We start from the raw sequence: 18,177 nt of genomic DNA on the forward strand, positions 1-18,177 counted from the left end.
ATTCAACTTGAACGATTGTCGATTGAAAAGAAAATCATCGACCAAAGAAACAAATTATTATTGTTCATTAAATACGTATTATTTTAATTCACTACATTTTTGTACGATACATATTTCATAAATAATAATTCATTTACACGATTCGTTATCTATTATAAAACTTAACGGCATCTAACGTGGTTTCGGCCACCCGACAACTAGAAGCTTGCCGAAAACGGTCGAGAACAAAGAGAATACGTTCTTTTTATTATGTTCGTCTCAAACGGAGCAAATTAATGAACATCTTGGTATATTTGACTTTCCGACTATGAACGTCCGAGTAATTTTTTTTTATTACAATTAATTTTATAGAAATCCGAGACGAGATGTATTTATTTTCTCAAGAACGAAAGCTCCAATCTATACTACCTACGTATTTTGAGTCAGCCTGTATAAACATACCTATCGAAACGTCAAGTAAAAAATTTTAAACAACGTTCCAAAGCTCAAAGTAGAAAACACTTAAAAATCAATTTTTTCATCGAATGACAGTGTAACTGTTATATTATCTACATGGAAACGCACTTGGAAAATTGTATATTCTGTAAAATCATAAACAATGAAGCACCGAGTGAAAAGATTTACGAGGTATGACGAACTTAACCTCAACTGTCAAATGTAACGAAGAATAACACAATGTATTGCTGAATTTAATATGAGAAAGTACAACGTCATAAAACTATAACTGTAAAACCTGAAAACGTAATTTTTATGTTATATTTTAGGACGATTATGTGACCTGTATTAAAGACATTAATCCTGCTTCGACGCACCATTATTTGATACTACCGAAGAAACATATACGTAACGCAAGAGAACTTAAAATAGAAGATGCCGATCTCTGTAAGTTGTGTGAAATAATAATAATTATTGCATTAATTCTTCAAACTTTATCTCTGATAATTGTAGCCTAAAATCGTTGGAAATTTTTAGATGCTAAAATTGTCTCTACGGTGGATATAATATTGGAACAGCAAGGTCTCGATTCTGAAGCTACACGGACAGGATTTCATTGGCCACCATTTAACACAGTGAATCATTTGCATTTACACGTTATTTCTCCGGTAGAAAATATGAACTTCCTTAAAAGAATTATGTTCAAACCCAACTCGTATTGGTTTGTGAGCGTACGTATGCACCTTCAAATATATAAAACTATTCGTTCGCATTTATTTTACTAACATTAATTATTATATTTTGTAGACCGACTATGTTGGATCCCAACTCCAGTTATGCAGTTAATACGAAATATATTTTATAATCTATCATTACGAACGTAGAGTTTCCTTAGAAGGGATTTTTGAACGGTCGAGGTTCGTACGAAGCTCGACATTTTACGATATCTATTCAAGGTCAAAAGGTAAACCTATATGGTGTATAAAGGAGGGTACTGTGTTAGACAAAGTTTCTATTAATCTTGATTTCGCGTAAAGTACATTTATGTTTATACAAACATTGCATACTCGATGTAAATTTATACATTATGATTCTGTATTTACTTTAGAAAAGTGGTTTTTGGAAAAGCCCTTCCGAAAACATGTACTTCCATTGTTCACCATTTGGATATGTATAATTTTTAATACATTCGTCCTTAAGTTTAACTGAATATCCTGGAGATGTGGGTGGCATGTAACAAGCATTCTGTACTCGTACAGGATGTTCGAAATGCTCGTGTTGTTGATCAACGTATTCGATCACACGATTCTCAATGGTCGTGTTCAAACAAATGAAATCCCACATTTGGAGGTGTTGAACCATTTCGCACAGACCTACTCCTCCGGCGTGCGGGCACACGGGAACTAGTAAGACAAACATTACAATAAAATATCCAATCGATTTGGAAGAAAATTCAATTTATTCAACTTACCTCCCAATTTTGTTGCCATTAAGTAAACGGCTAATATTTCGTTGATTCCTCCAATTCTAGCCGAATCGATTTGACAATAATCAATTGCTCTCGCTTGCAACAATTGCTTGAACATAACGCGATTCGCGCACATTTCGCCGGTAGCGACACCAACACCATACGGTTTCAATTGATCAGCAATCTTGGCGTGGCCCAAGATGTCGTCCGGAGAGGTTGGCTCCTCGATCCAAGTTGGTTTAAACTTGATCAATTCTTTCACCCAGTCTATCGATTCGTCAACGTCCCAAATTTGATTCGCATCCAGCATCAATTTATTTTCGTATCCTATCGTGTCGCGTATCACTTGGCATCTTCTCACGTCGTCCTTTAGATTCTGACCGACCTTTGCCTTGAAGGACGTGAAACCAAGACCCATAAACTTTTCGCAGAGATGTTTCACTTTGTCGTCGCTATATCCGAGCCAACCCACTTGAGTCGTGTACGCAGGGTAACCATTTTTCTTTAGTATCTTTTCACGTTCTGACTTTCCTTTCTCATTGTCTTTCAGCATTTTTATTGCTTCTTCTCTCGTGATAACATCGGTACTGTAGAGAAGAACTATACATTGATGACCATTTTTTACTCAACAGTTGCACACTGTATACAACTTACATGTATCTGAAATCAATCGTAGAGACTAATTGCTCAGGAGTTAGATCCGTCAAGAGTTTCCAAACAGGTTTGTTCTCTATACGAGCCCATAAATCCCACAGTGCATTTATTATAGCAGCTGTAGCAAGATGAGTCACACCCTTCTCCGGACCGAGCTACATTTCATAATATTTTACGAAATAAATTTCACATAAAAAATCAACCTAAGAAGAATAGTGCATTTATCTGCATTACCCATCTCATTTGCGATTCGCTGGTCAATTTCCTCCAAAACGACCCAAAGTTTGCAAAGATTTCGCTAACGTTTTGATCCTTTACCAAGTACGACATTGATTTGCACGCTTGGACAACTAAAAAGATTTTTAACCGATTTGTACTGACCTCACGTGTAATAATTATGTTTCGTATAGTATGAGTAAATTTATATCTAAATACCAATTTCCGTCCCTCTACCCAATGTAAACGTTAATCCATATCCTTCGATCTCTTTGTTAGTCTTTATTGTTACATACGCGCAAGAATAATCCGGATCGGTGTGCTACGGTTCGATAGAATTTTTTAAGTACCTAAATTTTGAATACAAACGGTCATTGTAGTAACGCAAAAATTTACATACCATGGCATCGCTTCCATCTGCCAACAACGATGTTGGAAATCTAACATCCTTCACATCGATATCTGTAATAATAATATCCATTCTTCGTAAGGCAAGTTTCGTTTGAACCGTTTTCTTGGAGCGTTAATCAAGAAATGCTAAGCAAAGATATATGCAACAGTTTTTTTTTAAAGATACATTCCTTTTATCATATTAGATAAACATTTAAGTACATAGACATTATCTCTCGAACGTTGTATCGAATTTGATACGCGCTCGTACACAACTAGTTTAATTATAGATAATGAAAAGTACAGAATTTAATTAGAGTTAAAATATAAAAATTATGTATCCAGTATTTTGCTATTTTTTTTACTTTTTGTTTCTATTGTTCGCGCTAAATACTAAAATTTAATGATAGTAATTAACGTAATCTGAATAAGAATTTTTCAATTTTTTGATCGACAAATATAGCTAATAATCATTGTTGTACAAGGATGATCACTGTAGAGGTTTTAATGGGTAGGCTCCGCAATTAAAGTGTCAGGATGGTGAATCCTACACTTTTTCTGACTTTGTCTTAAGGGAAAATCTTGGGAAAATTTCTCGAACGAAGAAAAAGCATAACGAGATATAGAGCATCGGTTTGGAAATATAGAATTCATAAAATATCAGTGTGGAAATATCGAACGTTAGATTCTTTAGCCAAGTCTCAATTGCGTATCCTGCGTATTTGTGGCTTTGTTTAGCTAATTGTAAAAAACGGAAACATTACATTCTCCATAGGAATTTTAGTTTCATGTTTTGTCTAAGCTAGTTGTAAAGTTTGTATGTACGAATGTTTGTAGTCTACCAAACACTGCTTCTTAAACAAGCAAGTGATCGGCCGTGTAGCTGACGTGAACGATTTGTGTCGTCATCTGATGGATCCGCTTCCGGAAAAATGTTTCGGAAGTAGATAGGGGCGCGGTGACGGAGAATGGTTGAACTAATTTTAAGTATATAAATCCCCCTGGCGGCAAAACGGCCAAGTTTGTCGAGAAATATTTCACTATTTTGTTGATAGATGGCGCCACTGATCCCTTTTTATTGATATTATAAGAATTACTTTCCAGAACTAAAATGAAGATGGCGCCACTAATCCTTTTTATTGATATTATAGAATTACTTTCTAGAACTAAAATGAAGATGGCGCCACTAATCCCTTTTATATTGATATTATAAGAATTACTTTCTAGAACTGAAATGAAGATGGCGCCACTAATCCCTTTTATTGATATTATAAGAATTACTTTCCAGAACTAAAATAAAGATGGCGCCACTAATCCCTTTTATTGATATTATAAGAATTACTTTCTAGAACGAAAATGAAGATGTCGCCACTATTACTTTATGATGCCGGTATCTCGGATCGTTAGCATGGAAATGAATTATACATTGCAGAAAATATTGTTGTTTATTATGAAACATGAAAACAAATAATTGCCAATCTCCTTTGGTCTGTACATCCAGTAATACATTCACTTTTAATTATTGTAATGGTAATGTTACTGAAAAAAAATTGATCGTGCTTCGTAGTCTTCTGGTATTATAGTTAGTCAAGATGGTGTCGCCACTATTTTATCTCTGATGTCTTTTATTCTACCGTATACTTTTTCATTCTCTTTCGTATTCATTAATTTCTAGATAAACAGTGACATCTACTCGCAAAGGTTTTACATTTGTAAAAGTATTGCGAATAAAATGTGTTTACTACGTTTTAATTTTATGCGTTTTGTTGCCGGTAACCCTAGTAATTCAGTTGCACGTCAAATCAATTCTTTTGTGCACGTGCCAAGAATCATTGTTTCGTAATTGAATCCAAAGTTTATGCACAATGGTGTGTTTAGATGTAAACATGCCGGATCCGTTTGAAATAGTTGTAGGGACGTATGAGCAATACTTGCTCGGTTATAAAGTAAACAACATCGTTAACGTAAGTCTAGAATATTCTAGTTGTTACTTTATAGGTTAGGTTAGATCTTTTACATCAGACGTAGTTTTCAGAGATTGGCACTCGTCATTCGTTGAGCAGGATTTTTTGAATAATTTATTAATTTTTAGGAGTACAAAGTGGAAAGAACATTTGCAACACATAGCCATGTGGCTAGCGTACGTAGCATCGCGAATAATAAACATTATTTAGCCTCTGGTGGAGCAGATGATTCCATTTGTTTATACGATATGCGTTACAGGATAGAGTCTGGTAAATTAGTTCATCACAATGGTAAGCACAAACTTTTTACTAATATTTGTTGTGTAAATATTTGTAATAGCATTGCATATTGTTTACTTTTTCATACAGACACTGTAAATTGCATTGCATTTACTCCAGATGCATCGCATATGTTTACGTGCAGTAACGACGGTACTATAGCTGCCATTCGATGTGGCAATTGGCAAATAGAAAAGCAATGGCAAAAGCCGCATAAAGGTTTAGCAGTGAATACTGTGGCTATTCATCCTACGGGAAAAATAGCATTGTCTACGGGAGCCGATGGTATTCTTCGAACTTGGAACTTAGTGAAAGGGAGACAAGCGTATGCCACAAATTTAGTGCCCAGATTAAAATTGGATGCTCGCAACGTTACTGTGCTAAAATGGAGTCCAAACGGGGAAAAGTATTTGCTGGCTGCGAACCAAAGAATAGATATATATTCTGTAGAATTAGCAGGGGTCAACAGCGAAATTATGTTCGATTCAAAGATAATTTGCGTGGAATTTTTAAAAGACGATTTAATTGCCGTCGGTTTAGAGAACGGACGGATCAAATTATACGATCTTGAAAAATCAATGCAAACTGTAGAGACTATAGCACATGACATTAGAGTTAAATGTATGGCTTTTAAGAACGATTTGTTAGTTACCGCTTCCAGTTCCGGCGAAATTAAACTTTGGAAATACAGTAAACATAAATTAGGCATGTTGCAAAGCGTTAATTGCGGAGCTAGAATTACTTGCCTGACACTCGCAATGCCGTTTATGAATCTCCTTGACGACGATGAAGTAAAGTCCGAAGAGGAACAGGAAGTACCAGAGAAAAGGAATTTTCGACTTCACCAGGAGGTCATTATCGAGAAGGAAGGTGATTGGGTGGTAACGCCGATCGATGTTTCACGAACGAAAAAGAAATCGAAAAAGAAAAGGAGAATGGAAGAAGTACAAGCTTTAAACGTTCCGGATAAAAAGAAATCTAAAACGATTTTGAAGAAGAAAAAGAAACGAGAAGAAGATATAGTCGAGAGCATTCCAAGAAAAAAGAAGAAATCGTCGAGCGCGGAAGATGCAAACGACGGTTCCAATAAAAAGCGAAAGAGAAGCGCAGCGTCTATGGAACGCGAACATAACCAGTCCTGTGAAAAAATTTCGGAAGCGGATAATAAAATCATCGATAGACCAAAAAAGAAATTGAAGCGATCGGGAAAGAAAGATGAGGTCCCTTCTAAGAAGAAAAAAAAGAAATCGATCGTAAATAAAACCGGTGCAATTTCAATGAAAAAGAAGAAGAAGCAATGAAATTGGACGATTGAAATACCGGATTAGTTTAAAAAATTCTATTCATATTCTGTATAATATTTACAGATCGTATGTTTACTAGAAAGTATGATCTAAGAGTATACTAGGTTACACACTAGTTCCTACGAATCAGTCTGTTTGCAACTTCTTACGACTAATGTAACTTTACCGCTACTATTGTAACGTGTACATGGATACCCGTTGAAACCAACGAGTCTCTTTAAGTCTTTCCCGCGTACAATATTACAATGAACGATGTTCGTTCACGTAATGTATCTGTACCGTTGAAAGGATTTACCACAAAATACACTTGTGAGGTGGGTTCATAGGACTTCCGACTGGACAATTCCAAGCTCTCGCGAAATCTTCGTTGTTCGATAATGTTCCGATAACTCTGAAATGATTTGGCGCGTGAACTCCTTCGATCAGTTTTGATTTCAGTGCGCCGTTTGTGTAATTACCGCACCAGACCTGTAAAATAAATACATATAATTGCTGTACGTTGTTTATGTCGATAAAAAAAATTTTAACTCGATTCTATAAAGCTACGTTAATTGCGTTACGAATAAACTACGTATCGCCGCTATTTAGCGGATGAACGCTTACTTGGGCGAAACCCACGAAGAACAGTTGTTCTTGATTGTATCCAGTGAGGCCAGGTAAAACTCGCTGACTACCGTTTCTCGTTTCTAGACGTCGATATGCTCTGAAGGCTTCCCGTATACCGCCATTGTCAGCTATGTTTTCTCCCTGCGTATTAACGCCGTTTATCTAAACAGCAATGGTGAACGAAGAGAAGATCAGCTCTTGTAAAATTACTACCGCTACCTACCTTGGCACAAATATTCGTTTCATCCTTACAAGGGATGCAATTACACTCACCGTGAAATTATCACCCAACTCTGGCAAGTGATAGTTACTATACTGTTTGATCATACACTCGACTTTCTTGTGATAATGTTGCAACGTCTCGTCGCTCCACCATTGCCTCAGATTCCCGGTCTCGTCGTATCTACGACCTTACGAGAAGAAATCGTATAATCGAAAATTTGTATAAATTATGATCAATACATAACGCTACTTGAATCGCAATGAACGGTTAGTTTACGTATGGTTTGCAATTTGTATTAACTATCGATGATTAAACGTAGATCGGATACCTTGGTCATCGAATCCGTGCGTGAGTTCGTGACCCATAATCGCGCCCATGGCCCCGTAATTGACGGACCTGTGCAACACGTAACGTTAGAAACGTTCGATCGTAAATAAAAATCTTTATCACGTTGTTGAACGACTTATACGTACTCTAGCCCGTTTCCGTAGAACGGAGGATGTAGTATACCAGCCGGGAAAGCTGCAAATTGCAATGTAACAATGGAATAAGGTGAAATAAACAACGACCAATTTTTCGATACTTACTAACAGAGTTTAATATCGCGCTATAAAATGCATTCACCGCTGTACCCGTAGATATCCATCGATTTTTGTCCGGTTTCTCGCGTAAAGCGTTTAAACTCTTCTTCATGCCCGCGTCGGTCAATTTCAGGAATGTTTGGAACAATTTTCCTGGAACGACCTCGAGCTACGGCAAAGAATCGATGAATTTTATTGTTCGTTCGACATAAAGATCAGGGGATGTAAACAAACAAAATCGTCACGTGGTCAGACTTTTATTGGTCCATTCCAACCAGGTCTGTCACAGAGTGAATCGAGAAATCGGTAGTAGAGCTTTCGTTAAAAAATAATTGCAAATTTAGAATCTTTACAAGAAATCGACAATATTACTATTTACGTGTATAAATAGCAACTCGTATAGATTCTATTAAATTTGCGTCTACTCGAGGAATAACTCCGTGCCGATACGGTCCTGTCGAGGTCACGTGGTTCTCTTTACGCGAACTCTAACAAATAGGTGGGAAAGTTGTTGCGGACAGCTCACCCCTTTGTAATATTTCTCCAATTTCGTGACGTTGTTGATCCATTCTGGAATCCCCACGTACGGTCTCATCGCTTGTAATTTCTTGTGGGCTCGAGCTCTCGTGCTAGCGTCCATCCAGTCCAACTCGGAGACCATCTCGTCGAACGCGGCTTTGATGTCCAGTAGCATCTCCAGTGCCTGAAAATTTACGCGACCATAGTACGTGCGAAAAAAAAAATCATCGATGGAAGAGCGACGGCCGACCTTTTCCCGAGCTCGATCGTTGAAATGCTTCTGTGCGTAAACGTAACTGACAGCCATGCCAAAATTCGCATTCGCGTTTCCAGTGCAGGCTGTCCATCTCGGTGTCTTCTCCTTCAATCCGAGAACCTTTTGCATGAATTGGAAACCCAGGTCGCGAAATCGTTGCAATGTCAACGGGGCGACCGTCGAGTAAACACTCCACCATACGTATCGCGCTGAAACGTTCGATCGACAATGCAGCACGCGTAATCTAATACTCGGTAACTGTTGCCGACAGATAAGGTTGCAAGATGAAATTTGACCGCGTTACTTTTATCGCAAGTCGGTTACAAATCGAAAGATAACGCATTCGGCGCATCGGAACGTTTGTTTACGTACGAGAACGATTTATAGGTTATTGCGCGCGTTTTTTTCCCGAGAGAATTATTTCGATCGACAAAAGGAATTTACGGGCACGTACATACGTACGGTACGTATGCACATACCTACGGTAGCGGGCGGCGTGATCGCAAGCAGTTCGAGTAATTCCTGTAAATAGCGTAGATCCATCACGATCGCACGATCGAGGCTGGTGTCGATCGTCGCGTTCGTGTCATTGAACACAGCTTCCACGTATCTGGTCCAGTTCCACTAAAACGTTCGGTAAAGAGCCTCGTTTATTAACGTTTATCGAATTCGACGGGATCTTCCGTTGTATTCACCTGTTGCGCGTGTAAATCTGTAAGCTGTTGCAATTCGTCGATCGTTACGTCGTGAAAGGTATGATTAGCGCCACGTCTCTGCTCCGGCGTCGCCATAATCTGGATAATCCCGTGGAACATATTCGATTTGTACGCGTTCAAAGTATTCGTATACATACGTTCACACACGTATGCATGCGGTGTGTACACATATCGGCGAGCCGATGAGAATGCCTCTGGATGGAACTCAGATTTAGCGATAAGAGTTTAGAAAAAAAATTATCTCGCTGTTGGTCGGAGTCTCGTATCGTACAAAGTAATGACCGATTGTTATCGTAGAAACGTAATTTATGACCGAAGAGACAGATTGCTCTCTCGTCGAGAAAATCGCTCGGAGGCATTCTTCGTAGCTGCTCGCTGCACTTATGTACGCGTACGTAAGTCTCGTTTACCAACCTTTGCGATTTTTGTACTGAAATCCAAAATATCGTTAGCAAAGCCGAGACTCTTGTTCCCCCCGCCGGCCAACTCGATCATGGCTTTGATATATTTTTTGTACTCGGTTAATTCCGATCGGAAACGTTGCGGCTCGAGGAGATAACGCTCGCTAAATCCCGGGGACACTTGTTCCATCTGAAACAATCGCGGCGACAGTTGTGGAATCGCGCGTCAGATCTTAATCTTGCGTCGAAACGTGCGCGTTCGTTCTCTCACCATCATTCGATTTCTCGTCGTGTCACGGACATCCTCGCTGATGTAAAATTTCAAAAACAGATCCAGACCCAACGTTCTTTGGGCCTTGCCGGCGATCTTGGACAGGTCCAGGGGTGTGCTCCTGCTACGCGGAGGTGGATCCTTCGACAAACCTAACCTGGTCAGCGTATCGTGAATCGGGTTCAGTCCTAAAGCTTCGACGCTCTCTGAAAAGAAAAAAAAAAAACCGAGAATGTTTGTCGTTTCGTGCGCGCGTAATAGTCCAGTTCCGCTTGGCTCTTTCGTTCCCACTGTAGCCTGCGTATTTACTGTTACAAAGTGTATCTCAGTTCCCTTCGAGACTCTCTCGAATGTATTTCAGTTTCTTTTAGAACTCGTTGAAATAATGTATTTTAATTCCTTTTAGAATTTTTAAAATATGTTCCAGTTCCCCGTGCAAGAGAAACCCTCTCGGCATCGAAGAGTATCTCAATTCCCCTGTTTTCTCAAGGCAATGTTTCACGAACCGCGTAGGTACTTTAAACGAGGTGCGCGTCCCTTGATCGCTTCCCCGTTACGAGTGATGCAACGATCGTCGGTTTCTTACCCGTGTCCATGCAAGTTCTGTACAAAGCTCTGGCCAACTTGACCGGTTTGGGATCGTTCTCGTTGTCCGTTTCCTCGAGCAGGATTCTTAGATTCTTCAGGAGCTGTTCTCTGAGAAGGCTCAATTGATCCCAGGAAGTTTGGCTCTGCGGTATCGGGTTCTTCGAAATCCAGCCGCCGCAGGCGAATTTGTAAAAATCCTCGCACGGATCCACGGACCTGTTCATCGCGTCTATTATCCTTGCGGCTAGAACGGGGAACAAACAAGTTTCGTTTCGTTATTGTCGATGGTCGTTCGTCATCTCGGGCGATCGCGGGAATTAACGCGATTATAAATAATCGTCGTTATGTAAACAGGTGTAAAATTGAAACCACGAACATTTCCATGTAATCGTCGTCGCGAGGCTAATAGAGGAGAAAAAAAAGAAAAAAGGAAGACCTTGGCTCGACACCGGTACGGTACCTGTCTTCACGCACTCGGTGCTTTGGCACGTCTCTTTGTACTCTTCCCGACGGAAGACAGCAATCTGCAAGGTTAGCGTTACGACCAACGCGATCACGGTCACCGTCAACAGCCCAACGATTATCACCAGTTTCGTCTCCTTTCCGCCCAATTCTTTTTCCTCTCGTCGACCGTGTTGCCTGATCGAAAGTAACATCGATGACAACTCGAACGAACCAACTACCGCGATCCAACGCGGTAGAACTTAACACCTACTCCGAACACACTTCATTCCACAAGAATGTACAAGAAAAGGTCGATTAATTACCACGGAACGATCGAGTTTCCTCTCGTATCCTCGGACGCGTCCCTTCCATGATCCTCCGGGTCGGTTACCTGGGAAAAACGAAAGCAGTGGTTCCATTTACGGACAACCAGCGGACGTCGAGGTTGCAAAACTTTTCTAACGCGTAGCTTCTAAGCGAGGTGACCCGATTTTTCGTTCCTTGTCCCGAATTCGGTGATCGTGTCCCGATTAGCTCGGTAACGCAGTATCGGGGGAAGGTTCCGTGTTTCCTCTATCGGTCAACGGTGCTTCTCCTCTCCTCGATAAATCGCAGATAAGTTCTAATCGATCTAATCGGAATCACAGGTGTATCGTCGGTTCCGTAACACCATCGATAATTTCACCTTGCCCCAGAATCGTTGGAATTACCGCGGTATTGTTCCCTTCGCGGCCAATATCCTGGCCTGCTTGGAGAACGGGCATCCTTCTTCGATTACGGTCTCCGAAAGACATTTTCTCGCGAATCGCACGAGCCTCTCGACCATGAGTTCCCTCTGTCTCGAGATTTTTTCGGTTCGAGGTTCTTCGTGGCGTACGTACAATGAAAATAATTTCTCCGATCGAATATCATCGAGGGGAGTTTTCCAAAGTGAACACCATCGCGTTCCTCGCGCGTAGAACCATGCAGGCGGATCGAAGGACGAGCCGAAGGGTTAATGGAACGAACGAATCCGTTTCGGCCTTGGCCCGCAAAATGTAGGTTGCGGGAAGCTGGCGTACGCCACGGCAGCTTAAAATCTGACTACATGTGCAATACAAGACGCAAAGCGCGAACACGCCACACGGTTCTAACGTTGTGTGCCCTCTACGAATAGAACGACCGGCTTTATCGATGTTCGTTCTTTCTAGCGCGGCACGAATACCCCGGGATATCGCGGGCGGGAATCGTAACGCGTTTGATAAACGAAACGGAAACATCGCGGCAACGATATCGTTCCTCGCCTACTTGCAATTCGATTTCTCGTAAACCGTCAACTCGATAAATTATTCCGTTTCTTCGCCTGGCCGTGACTCCGAATCGCGAAAAGATCGTTCATTAACCGCGATTAGCTTTCATCGTCGTCGATATTTTATTCAAATTTTGATTGGAAAATCTGCACGGTAGATACTTGAAGATGCTTCCTCGTCGACAATCCTTCTACTCTTTAACGAGAGGAAATCTCTCGATTTGTATATACGATTTGTCCTACTTGCGAAATCTAATAATTTTCGGTGAGATTTGATCGTAATTCGGGACAAGTTGGAACAAAGAAATACATTTATCGAATGTTGACTCGTGCTTTTGAACGATACCTCGAACTCGTGGAAGGCAACGTCGTTGACGATAAACGAACGTCTTTCTACGAGCGAAATATAATCGAATATTTTATTCAGGTGTCGTTGGAAAGTCGAAACGAAGGTTTGGACCGACTTTCACCGGGCCAATACAATCGAACGGAGTTTTCCGCGGCGCGATTTCCGGTCGCGCGAGGATTCATCGATCCGCGAATTCGTGTCAAGCGCGAGCGACGGTATTCCCCCGGCGATTGAAATTTCTCGATCGTTTCGTAGCCGTAAAATCGAGAAGGACGAGCCTCTCGTACACGCTCCAATTCTTCCCAACGAACCTATTCAATCTTCGAACCGATCTTCGCTAGCCAGACCAGATGCACGCGTCTTCGTACCGGATAACGCGCGTTGCGCAATAAAATAAGATACACGGTGTAACCGCGTACACCAACGAGTTATACAACAAAGTGGCGATCGGCGCGAGCCCCCAACGTAGAAGATCCTCGCGCGTTCCTCGGAAGCGAAAGACACGATCTCCTTCGATCGAACAGCGAAAATGTATAAATACATCTACGGTCTACGAAGCTTGGAAAGGAATTAGTCGATATTGACCGTGAACGTGATCGTCGATTCTATTCGCGGTGCGAAGCGTCACGGTTCGATCGCACGGTTAGCTCCGTTGTCCTTCGCCCAACCTCTTTTCTCTCATCTCGAACGAAGAACGCGCGAAATTGAACATCGGTGTTACTCGTTCGCGGCTCGATCTAAGCTCCTTTTGAAAAAAAAAAAAAGAAACGCGACTCTATCTCACCGAGACGATACGCACTTCCAGCCATTACGATATTCGGTCATCGAGGATAGGTTCAGAACGCAACCTCGCGGTGTATCCAGAGCTGGGCCATTTTTACCGAATCGAGCCATTCTTCGCGATACGTACGGTAGACTTTCGATTGAACTCGTTATCCACGATCGTTTGATTCGAAAACGCGATAAGCGATTAAAAATTGAAACATCGAGTAACGATCGACGATGGTATTTATTCGAAAGATCATCGAACGAATTCCACGTTATTGTTTCGTACGTGGATCTGTGGGTCGAACGAATTTCATCGAAAACGCGATAACGCGGAGAGCGTTTAAAAATTGAGACATCGAGTGACGATGGACTATGGTATTTATTCGAAAGATCACCGAACGAATTCCACGTTTCGTACGTGGACTTGTAAATCGAACGAATTGCATCTAAATCGGCGAGGATCGGTACCGAGATTCCCCTTGGTGGATCTCGAGAGGAAACGAAGGCGTTGCGTCGCCGTGTCTACGCTGCTTATGTTTTATGCAAATCGATGCACGCGAGACAAACGAAGAGAGAAAGAAAAGCTCAATGACTCGGTGGTAAGAATATCGCGGGGACGAGACACAGCGAACATCGTCACGATGATCCTGATTATTCTCGTTCCTCGCGACACATCCGAGGCCACGCGTCGATCCGCGCTCGTAGCCGCGAATGGAGAATACAATCGAGACGCGTCTCATCCTTCGCGTCACCTTGTATCTCATCTTTTCGTCCCCTTCGTCTTCCCCGCTTCACCCGGCTGCAGCTCGTTCCTCTGAAACAAAGGATTATTGACAGAAACCTCCGTGCCATTCGACGCGAACCCGCGATTTTTGGCAACCGGACGAGAACTCCGCTGGTCCTTTATCTTTTCTTTCGTTTTTCATCGGACCACGCTCGTTTCCTTCGCTGACAACGACGTAACCGTCGTTATCCTTTCTCGGAAGCGACGTTTTGAGAAAAGTAACTACGCGACCGCAACGCGCACGGAATTGTAAACTTCGAGCGGGCTGTTTCGCACGATCGAACGGTCCATTTCTTTTTCATCCTTTTTCACGTTTCAGCGGCTCGTAAACAACGCGTCCCGACCGAAATTATAACTATCCGTCAAATTTTTCTTTCATACAAAACATCTTCCGTAAGATAGATTCGATTTTTAAGTATACGCACTCGTACGTAACGAAGTTTCGTATTGTATATTCTATCGGGATGGAAGACTTCTTTTCGAGTAATCTTTGCTTTAGAAATTTATCAAAACGTCTTCTTTTCGTTCGAATGGAATACCTCTAAGAACTTGGCCATTGGTACATAACGTAAATTAAACATCGACCGATCGAACGCGCATCGTAGATCGTTAGCTTCCTGATACGATACGATGGTATCGAAACGGCGCGTATTATCGTTTCTTTTCGTTCCCGTAGATATTTCTCGATTTCGGTTCCGTTACCCCCGAAACGACGTGTCCTAAAATTGTAAAATAGAGGAGACGCGCGACGGGGCCAATTTCTTTCCGTCAATATTTACAAAGCGGGGCGAGTCGTACCGAGAAAAGCGGCGAGCTCTCGTTTCGAGTGGGGATCCATTTTTAAAGACTCTTCGAAACACGCTCGTTCGCGGTCTCGACGGTTTACGAAACGTTCCGCCCCGTTTTCCATCGCGGCACAAAGCGAAAACGCACGCAGCAGATACGTACGCACGAGACGCTCGACGTTTTTAGAAATTTGACGCGCCCGCGTAAACGCTCCCGCCCGGCGCGTAGTCTTATATCGGCGCGAATCGGACGCGCTCGTCTCGTTAGAATCTTTGACGGATACGTTGGTCGTCCGCCAGAAAAGTAAATCGGTATCGAAGGCTATCGTGGTGTAGCTTCTTCGTACGGAGGAAGTGAAAAAAAAAAGAAACGAAAAAAACAACGGAAAAAAAAGAAAAGAAATCGTTAACGCGAACTCGGCTCGCGCGTTTCCCGCCCCGTCAAATAAGCATACTTGGTTCCATGCGGTTCGAAATTAGCCGGGGCTATTTTTACGAGTTCTGTCTCTCACTTTCGGCGGGATTACAAGTTCACCGAACGTGTGTCGCGATGTAAACGAAAAGTACCGTCGTGTGATCTACGCTGGACACGTGCCTCTCGAGCACGCGTTCGTCTAGCGTTCGTTGTCTCGGATCGTTTCTCTCGATGATTGAAAAACCGTCGCGTTTTCGCGGAATCGATCGAACAGAAGTTTTCCCGCGCTACGGTATCTCGCGTATCTTTACGAACTCACCTGTCGATTTCCCCGGATTCGGTCAAGTTCTCATATTAAACGATTCGGTTCTCGCGTCCCTCGGTGCGTCGGTTGCTTCTTTCCCTCCTCTCGACGATGCTCGCTCGTACGATCGTAAACGATCGCGATCGTAAGAACCGAAGTTACGGTGGTCGAGGATCGCGGTGTAAGTTTGCGCCGATTTTGCATCCAGAGTCGTCCGCGCTTCCGAAACCCGCGGAAGGATGCGACACGAAACCGATAGTAAACTAAACTGATGATTCGGCTCGCGAACCAGCCAGCGTAATCTTCGAATCCCCTACCACTTCTGCTCCACGATACCGCCATCCAGCAGTCCAGGAACGGCTGAGGACGTACTCGTCTTTGTTCTCCTTTGGTTATATATATATTTTTTTTTTCTCTCTCGCTCTCTCTCTCTCCTCTCTTTGTCGCATATTTGTCCCCCGGTTAACGTAACGCGTACGCGCGAGAAACGAGGGCGACGGTGGTTTCGCGAATAAAGAAAATAACGATCGAATCCGAGTTGGAAAAATCGAACGACGAACACCTTCGAGACTTGTACGAAAAAGGTGCGCGCGATTCGATCAACGTAACGACGTAACGAGGATAAATTTTCGAATAAATAAACCGAGCGAACGCGTGTCGTTTAAACTCGGGAAAACCGGAACATGCGAAAACGGGTCCTCCGTATATTCATGCGCGGTGACAGCCACGGTTGATAATCGTTGATAAATAAATTCGACGATATCTCTCCCCTGGAACAATAAGGCAACGTGCTCCACCGCATCTGTAAAGCGTCGCACGTTTTATGGTAAGTTTAATTGTATTAATCGCACGAATCTGCTTACTAATGATCTCAACGACTCTATCGATCTTTTCCGCGAGTCGCCGCGTGAATTCGAACGATCTGTGCCGCGTGCCTCGCATCGTCAACGATTATCCTTATTTTTCTTCCTCTCTTTCCCTTTTTTGTTCCCCGATCGCCCGTAAATCACTCGTTCTCCTTTTCCATCTTCCATTTCCCTCGAGCGGAGATTCTCTTTCGAGAGATCGCGCGCGCACCTGGAACCTACCTTTGTAAACGTATCGTTAACATCGACGCGTGTTCGTCTTTGCGCGTTCGTTGGATATCGTTTCTTATTTCGCGCTAAAAGGGGGCTGTTTTCGATGTAACGAGCGTTTTCCCTTGACGATTTGCGCGAGGGTTTCGCGCAGACGTGTACATTCCTGGGTTCGGGTTTACAATCGGTGAGTATCGCCGATATTCGTCGATCCTCGGGCATTAATGTTTTAAAAGCCGATGAATATAGTCGCGTTCGTCATTCGTCGCAACGCTTCCGACGTAGGAGCTGTTGTTCGCGTTTCGTGCGCGGCACCGCTCTTGCGCCCGGTACCGTACGTAATCGTAATCTGTCCCAACTCGAGGATTTGATTGCAATTTATCTTGGCCTCTTTGATCCGATGAACTCGTTACGCACCGTTCCTTCGTCAGCTGGACGAGATCAACGAATCGCTTTCGGTCGGATCCGTGCGGTCAGCACGCGTCTCGTTCTTAGAGATTCGTTCGGCTTTATCGTAAACACGAGGTCGCCGCGAGCGAGCTAGCTAGCTACCGCGTAATAATCCTGTCGCGTTCGCACTTGGTAATTAAAAGAGACTCGTTTCTTACCAATCACGGCTCGGTACGTGCGCTACGAGCGCGGTAATCCGTGTCTTCGACGATGGTGACCAGGAAGCGTAAAACCGCGAAATTTTACTCGTACGCGAAAATCTCAGCGTAAAAAATGGCAGCTCTGTAAATTATTTGTACCGAGACGATCGCCACTCTTCTTCGACGACGATAACTAGGAGGTAGAAGTAGAGAAAATTTAATATGAAAAATTCCCGAGTAAAAGAATTCCAAGGTAAATTGTCTATCGTAGGATTCAAAGCTTCGATTCGGATGCAAATGTTTGCCCATCTCCTTTGCGCATCCTTTCGCACGTGTCGCGAGTAATTGCAACAATTTTCGGAGAATCTTAGATTCATCGCGGACATCTTCGTCGTCTCGATCGATACTATTCGGGAACCTTGAAGCAGGTACACGCGGGGTCGTCCCAATTCCAGAAATGAAACGTTCGTGTAATCTTTAAAGACCCGATGCTCCTCGATTTT

General features: G+C 42.5%; 4 protein-coding genes across 9 annotated transcripts; 2 read left to right on the plus strand and 2 right to left on the minus strand.

Moving 5' to 3' along the window:
* The first annotated feature begins 432 nt into the window (after window positions 1-432).
* LOC143148920 (adenosine 5'-monophosphoramidase HINT3) lies at window positions 433-1,875 on the plus strand. 3 transcript variants are annotated; one of them, XR_012992638.1, is made up of 5 exons: window positions 433-627; window positions 765-882; window positions 973-1,166; window positions 1,243-1,399; window positions 1,544-1,875. XR_012992638.1 is itself a non-coding variant. In XM_076315746.1 (4 exons), the coding sequence occupies exons 1-4, from the start codon at window positions 553-555 to the stop codon at window positions 1,279-1,281; spliced, it is 426 nt and encodes a 141-aa protein (XP_076171861.1). In that variant the 5' UTR covers window positions 433-552; the 3' UTR covers window positions 1,282-1,875. The 3 variants fall into 3 exon arrangements, 1 of the variants encoding a protein (XP_076171861.1); XR_012992639.1 differs by having other exon boundaries at window positions 1,243-1,352; window positions 1,695-1,875; XM_076315746.1 differs by having other exon boundaries at window positions 1,243-1,875.
* On the minus strand, window positions 1,206-4,047 carry LOC143148919 (mitochondrial enolase superfamily member 1). Of its 3 annotated transcripts, none has more exons than XM_076315744.1 (7): window positions 3,989-4,047; window positions 3,174-3,235; window positions 2,993-3,095; window positions 2,792-2,907; window positions 2,558-2,712; window positions 1,907-2,490; window positions 1,206-1,838 (listed from the first exon to the last, which is right to left on the minus strand). In XM_076315744.1, the coding sequence occupies exons 2-7, from the start codon at window positions 3,174-3,176 to the stop codon at window positions 1,540-1,542; spliced, it is 1,260 nt and encodes a 419-aa protein (XP_076171859.1). In that variant the 5' UTR covers window positions 3,177-3,235; window positions 3,989-4,047; the 3' UTR covers window positions 1,206-1,539. The 3 variants fall into 3 exon arrangements, with proteins under 3 accessions (XP_076171859.1, XP_076171860.1, XP_076171858.1); XM_076315745.1 differs by having other exon boundaries at window positions 3,928-4,019; XM_076315743.1 differs by lacking the exon at window positions 3,989-4,047 and having other exon boundaries at window positions 3,174-3,275.
* Window positions 4,048-4,765: 718 nt separating this feature from the next.
* Window positions 4,766-7,242, plus strand: LOC143148918 (p21-activated protein kinase-interacting protein 1-like). 2 transcript variants are annotated; one of them, XM_076315742.1, is made up of 3 exons: window positions 4,766-5,127; window positions 5,256-5,418; window positions 5,527-7,242. In XM_076315742.1, the coding sequence occupies exons 1-3, from the start codon at window positions 5,029-5,031 to the stop codon at window positions 6,705-6,707; spliced, it is 1,443 nt and encodes a 480-aa protein (XP_076171857.1). In that variant the 5' UTR covers window positions 4,766-5,028; the 3' UTR covers window positions 6,708-7,242. The 2 variants fall into 2 exon arrangements, with proteins under 2 accessions (XP_076171857.1, XP_076171856.1); XM_076315741.1 differs by having other exon boundaries at window positions 4,767-5,127; window positions 5,497-7,242.
* Window positions 6,714-16,321, minus strand: LOC143148917 (neprilysin-11). Its single transcript, XM_076315740.1, has 17 exons — window positions 16,024-16,321; window positions 14,473-14,534; window positions 11,639-11,706; window positions 11,332-11,510; window positions 10,870-11,115; window positions 10,284-10,489; window positions 10,026-10,202; window positions 9,591-9,689; window positions 9,375-9,519; window positions 8,890-9,104; window positions 8,647-8,823; window positions 8,127-8,289; window positions 8,013-8,061; window positions 7,868-7,935; window positions 7,590-7,726; window positions 7,314-7,478; window positions 6,714-7,178 (listed from the first exon to the last, which is right to left on the minus strand). Exons 2-17 carry the CDS (start codon window positions 14,482-14,484, stop codon window positions 7,002-7,004), a joined length of 2,283 nt encoding a protein of 760 aa, XP_076171855.1. The 5' UTR covers window positions 14,485-14,534; window positions 16,024-16,321; the 3' UTR covers window positions 6,714-7,001.
* Window positions 16,322-18,177: the final 1,856 nt, after the last annotated feature.

This window comes from Ptiloglossa arizonensis, chromosome 7, assembly GCF_051014685.1.
Source record: "Ptiloglossa arizonensis isolate GNS036 chromosome 7, iyPtiAriz1_principal, whole genome shotgun sequence".
NCBI classification, from domain to species: Eukaryota; Metazoa; Arthropoda; class Insecta; order Hymenoptera; family Colletidae; genus Ptiloglossa; species Ptiloglossa arizonensis.

Excerpts from the sequence above, each read along its gene's own strand:
- LOC143148920 (XM_076315746.1), top strand. The coding sequence starts at position 553 with ATGGAAACGCACTTGGAAAATTGTATATTCTGTAAAATCATAAACAAT. Across the intron at positions 628-764 it reads CGAGTGAAAAGATTTACGAG|GACGATTATGTGACCTGTAT; the intron begins GTATGACGAACT and ends GTTATATTTTAG. Across the intron at positions 1,167-1,242 it reads ACTCGTATTGGTTTGTGAGC|ACCGACTATGTTGGATCCCA; the intron begins GTACGTATGCAC and ends TATATTTTGTAG.
- LOC143148918 (XM_076315741.1), top strand. The coding sequence starts at position 5,029 with ATGGTGTGTTTAGATGTAAACATGCCGGATCCGTTTGAAATAGTTGTA. Across the intron at positions 5,128-5,255 it reads AAGTAAACAACATCGTTAAC|GAGTACAAAGTGGAAAGAAC; the intron begins GTAAGTCTAGAA and ends ATTAATTTTTAG. Across the intron at positions 5,419-5,496 it reads TAAATTAGTTCATCACAATG|ACACTGTAAATTGCATTGCA; the intron begins GTAAGCACAAAC and ends TTTTTCATACAG.
- LOC143148919 (XM_076315743.1), bottom strand. The coding sequence starts at position 3,254 with ATGGATATTATTATTACAGATATCGATGTGAAGGATGTTAGATTTCCA. Across the intron at positions 3,096-3,173 it reads CAGATGGAAGCGATGCCATG|CACACCGATCCGGATTATTC; the intron begins GTATGTAAATTT and ends ATCGAACCGTAG. Across the intron at positions 2,908-2,992 it reads GGGTAGAGGGACGGAAATTG|TTGTCCAAGCGTGCAAATCA; the intron begins GTATTTAGATAT and ends AAATCTTTTTAG.
- LOC143148917 (XM_076315740.1), bottom strand. Across the intron at positions 9,105-9,374 it reads CACGCCGCCCGCTACCGTAG|CGCGATACGTATGGTGGAGT; the intron begins GTATGTGCATAC and ends CGAACGTTTCAG. Across the intron at positions 8,290-8,646 it reads TGGAGAAATATTACAAAGGG|CTCGAGGTCGTTCCAGGAAA; the intron begins GTGAGCTGTCCG and ends TCTTTGCCGTAG.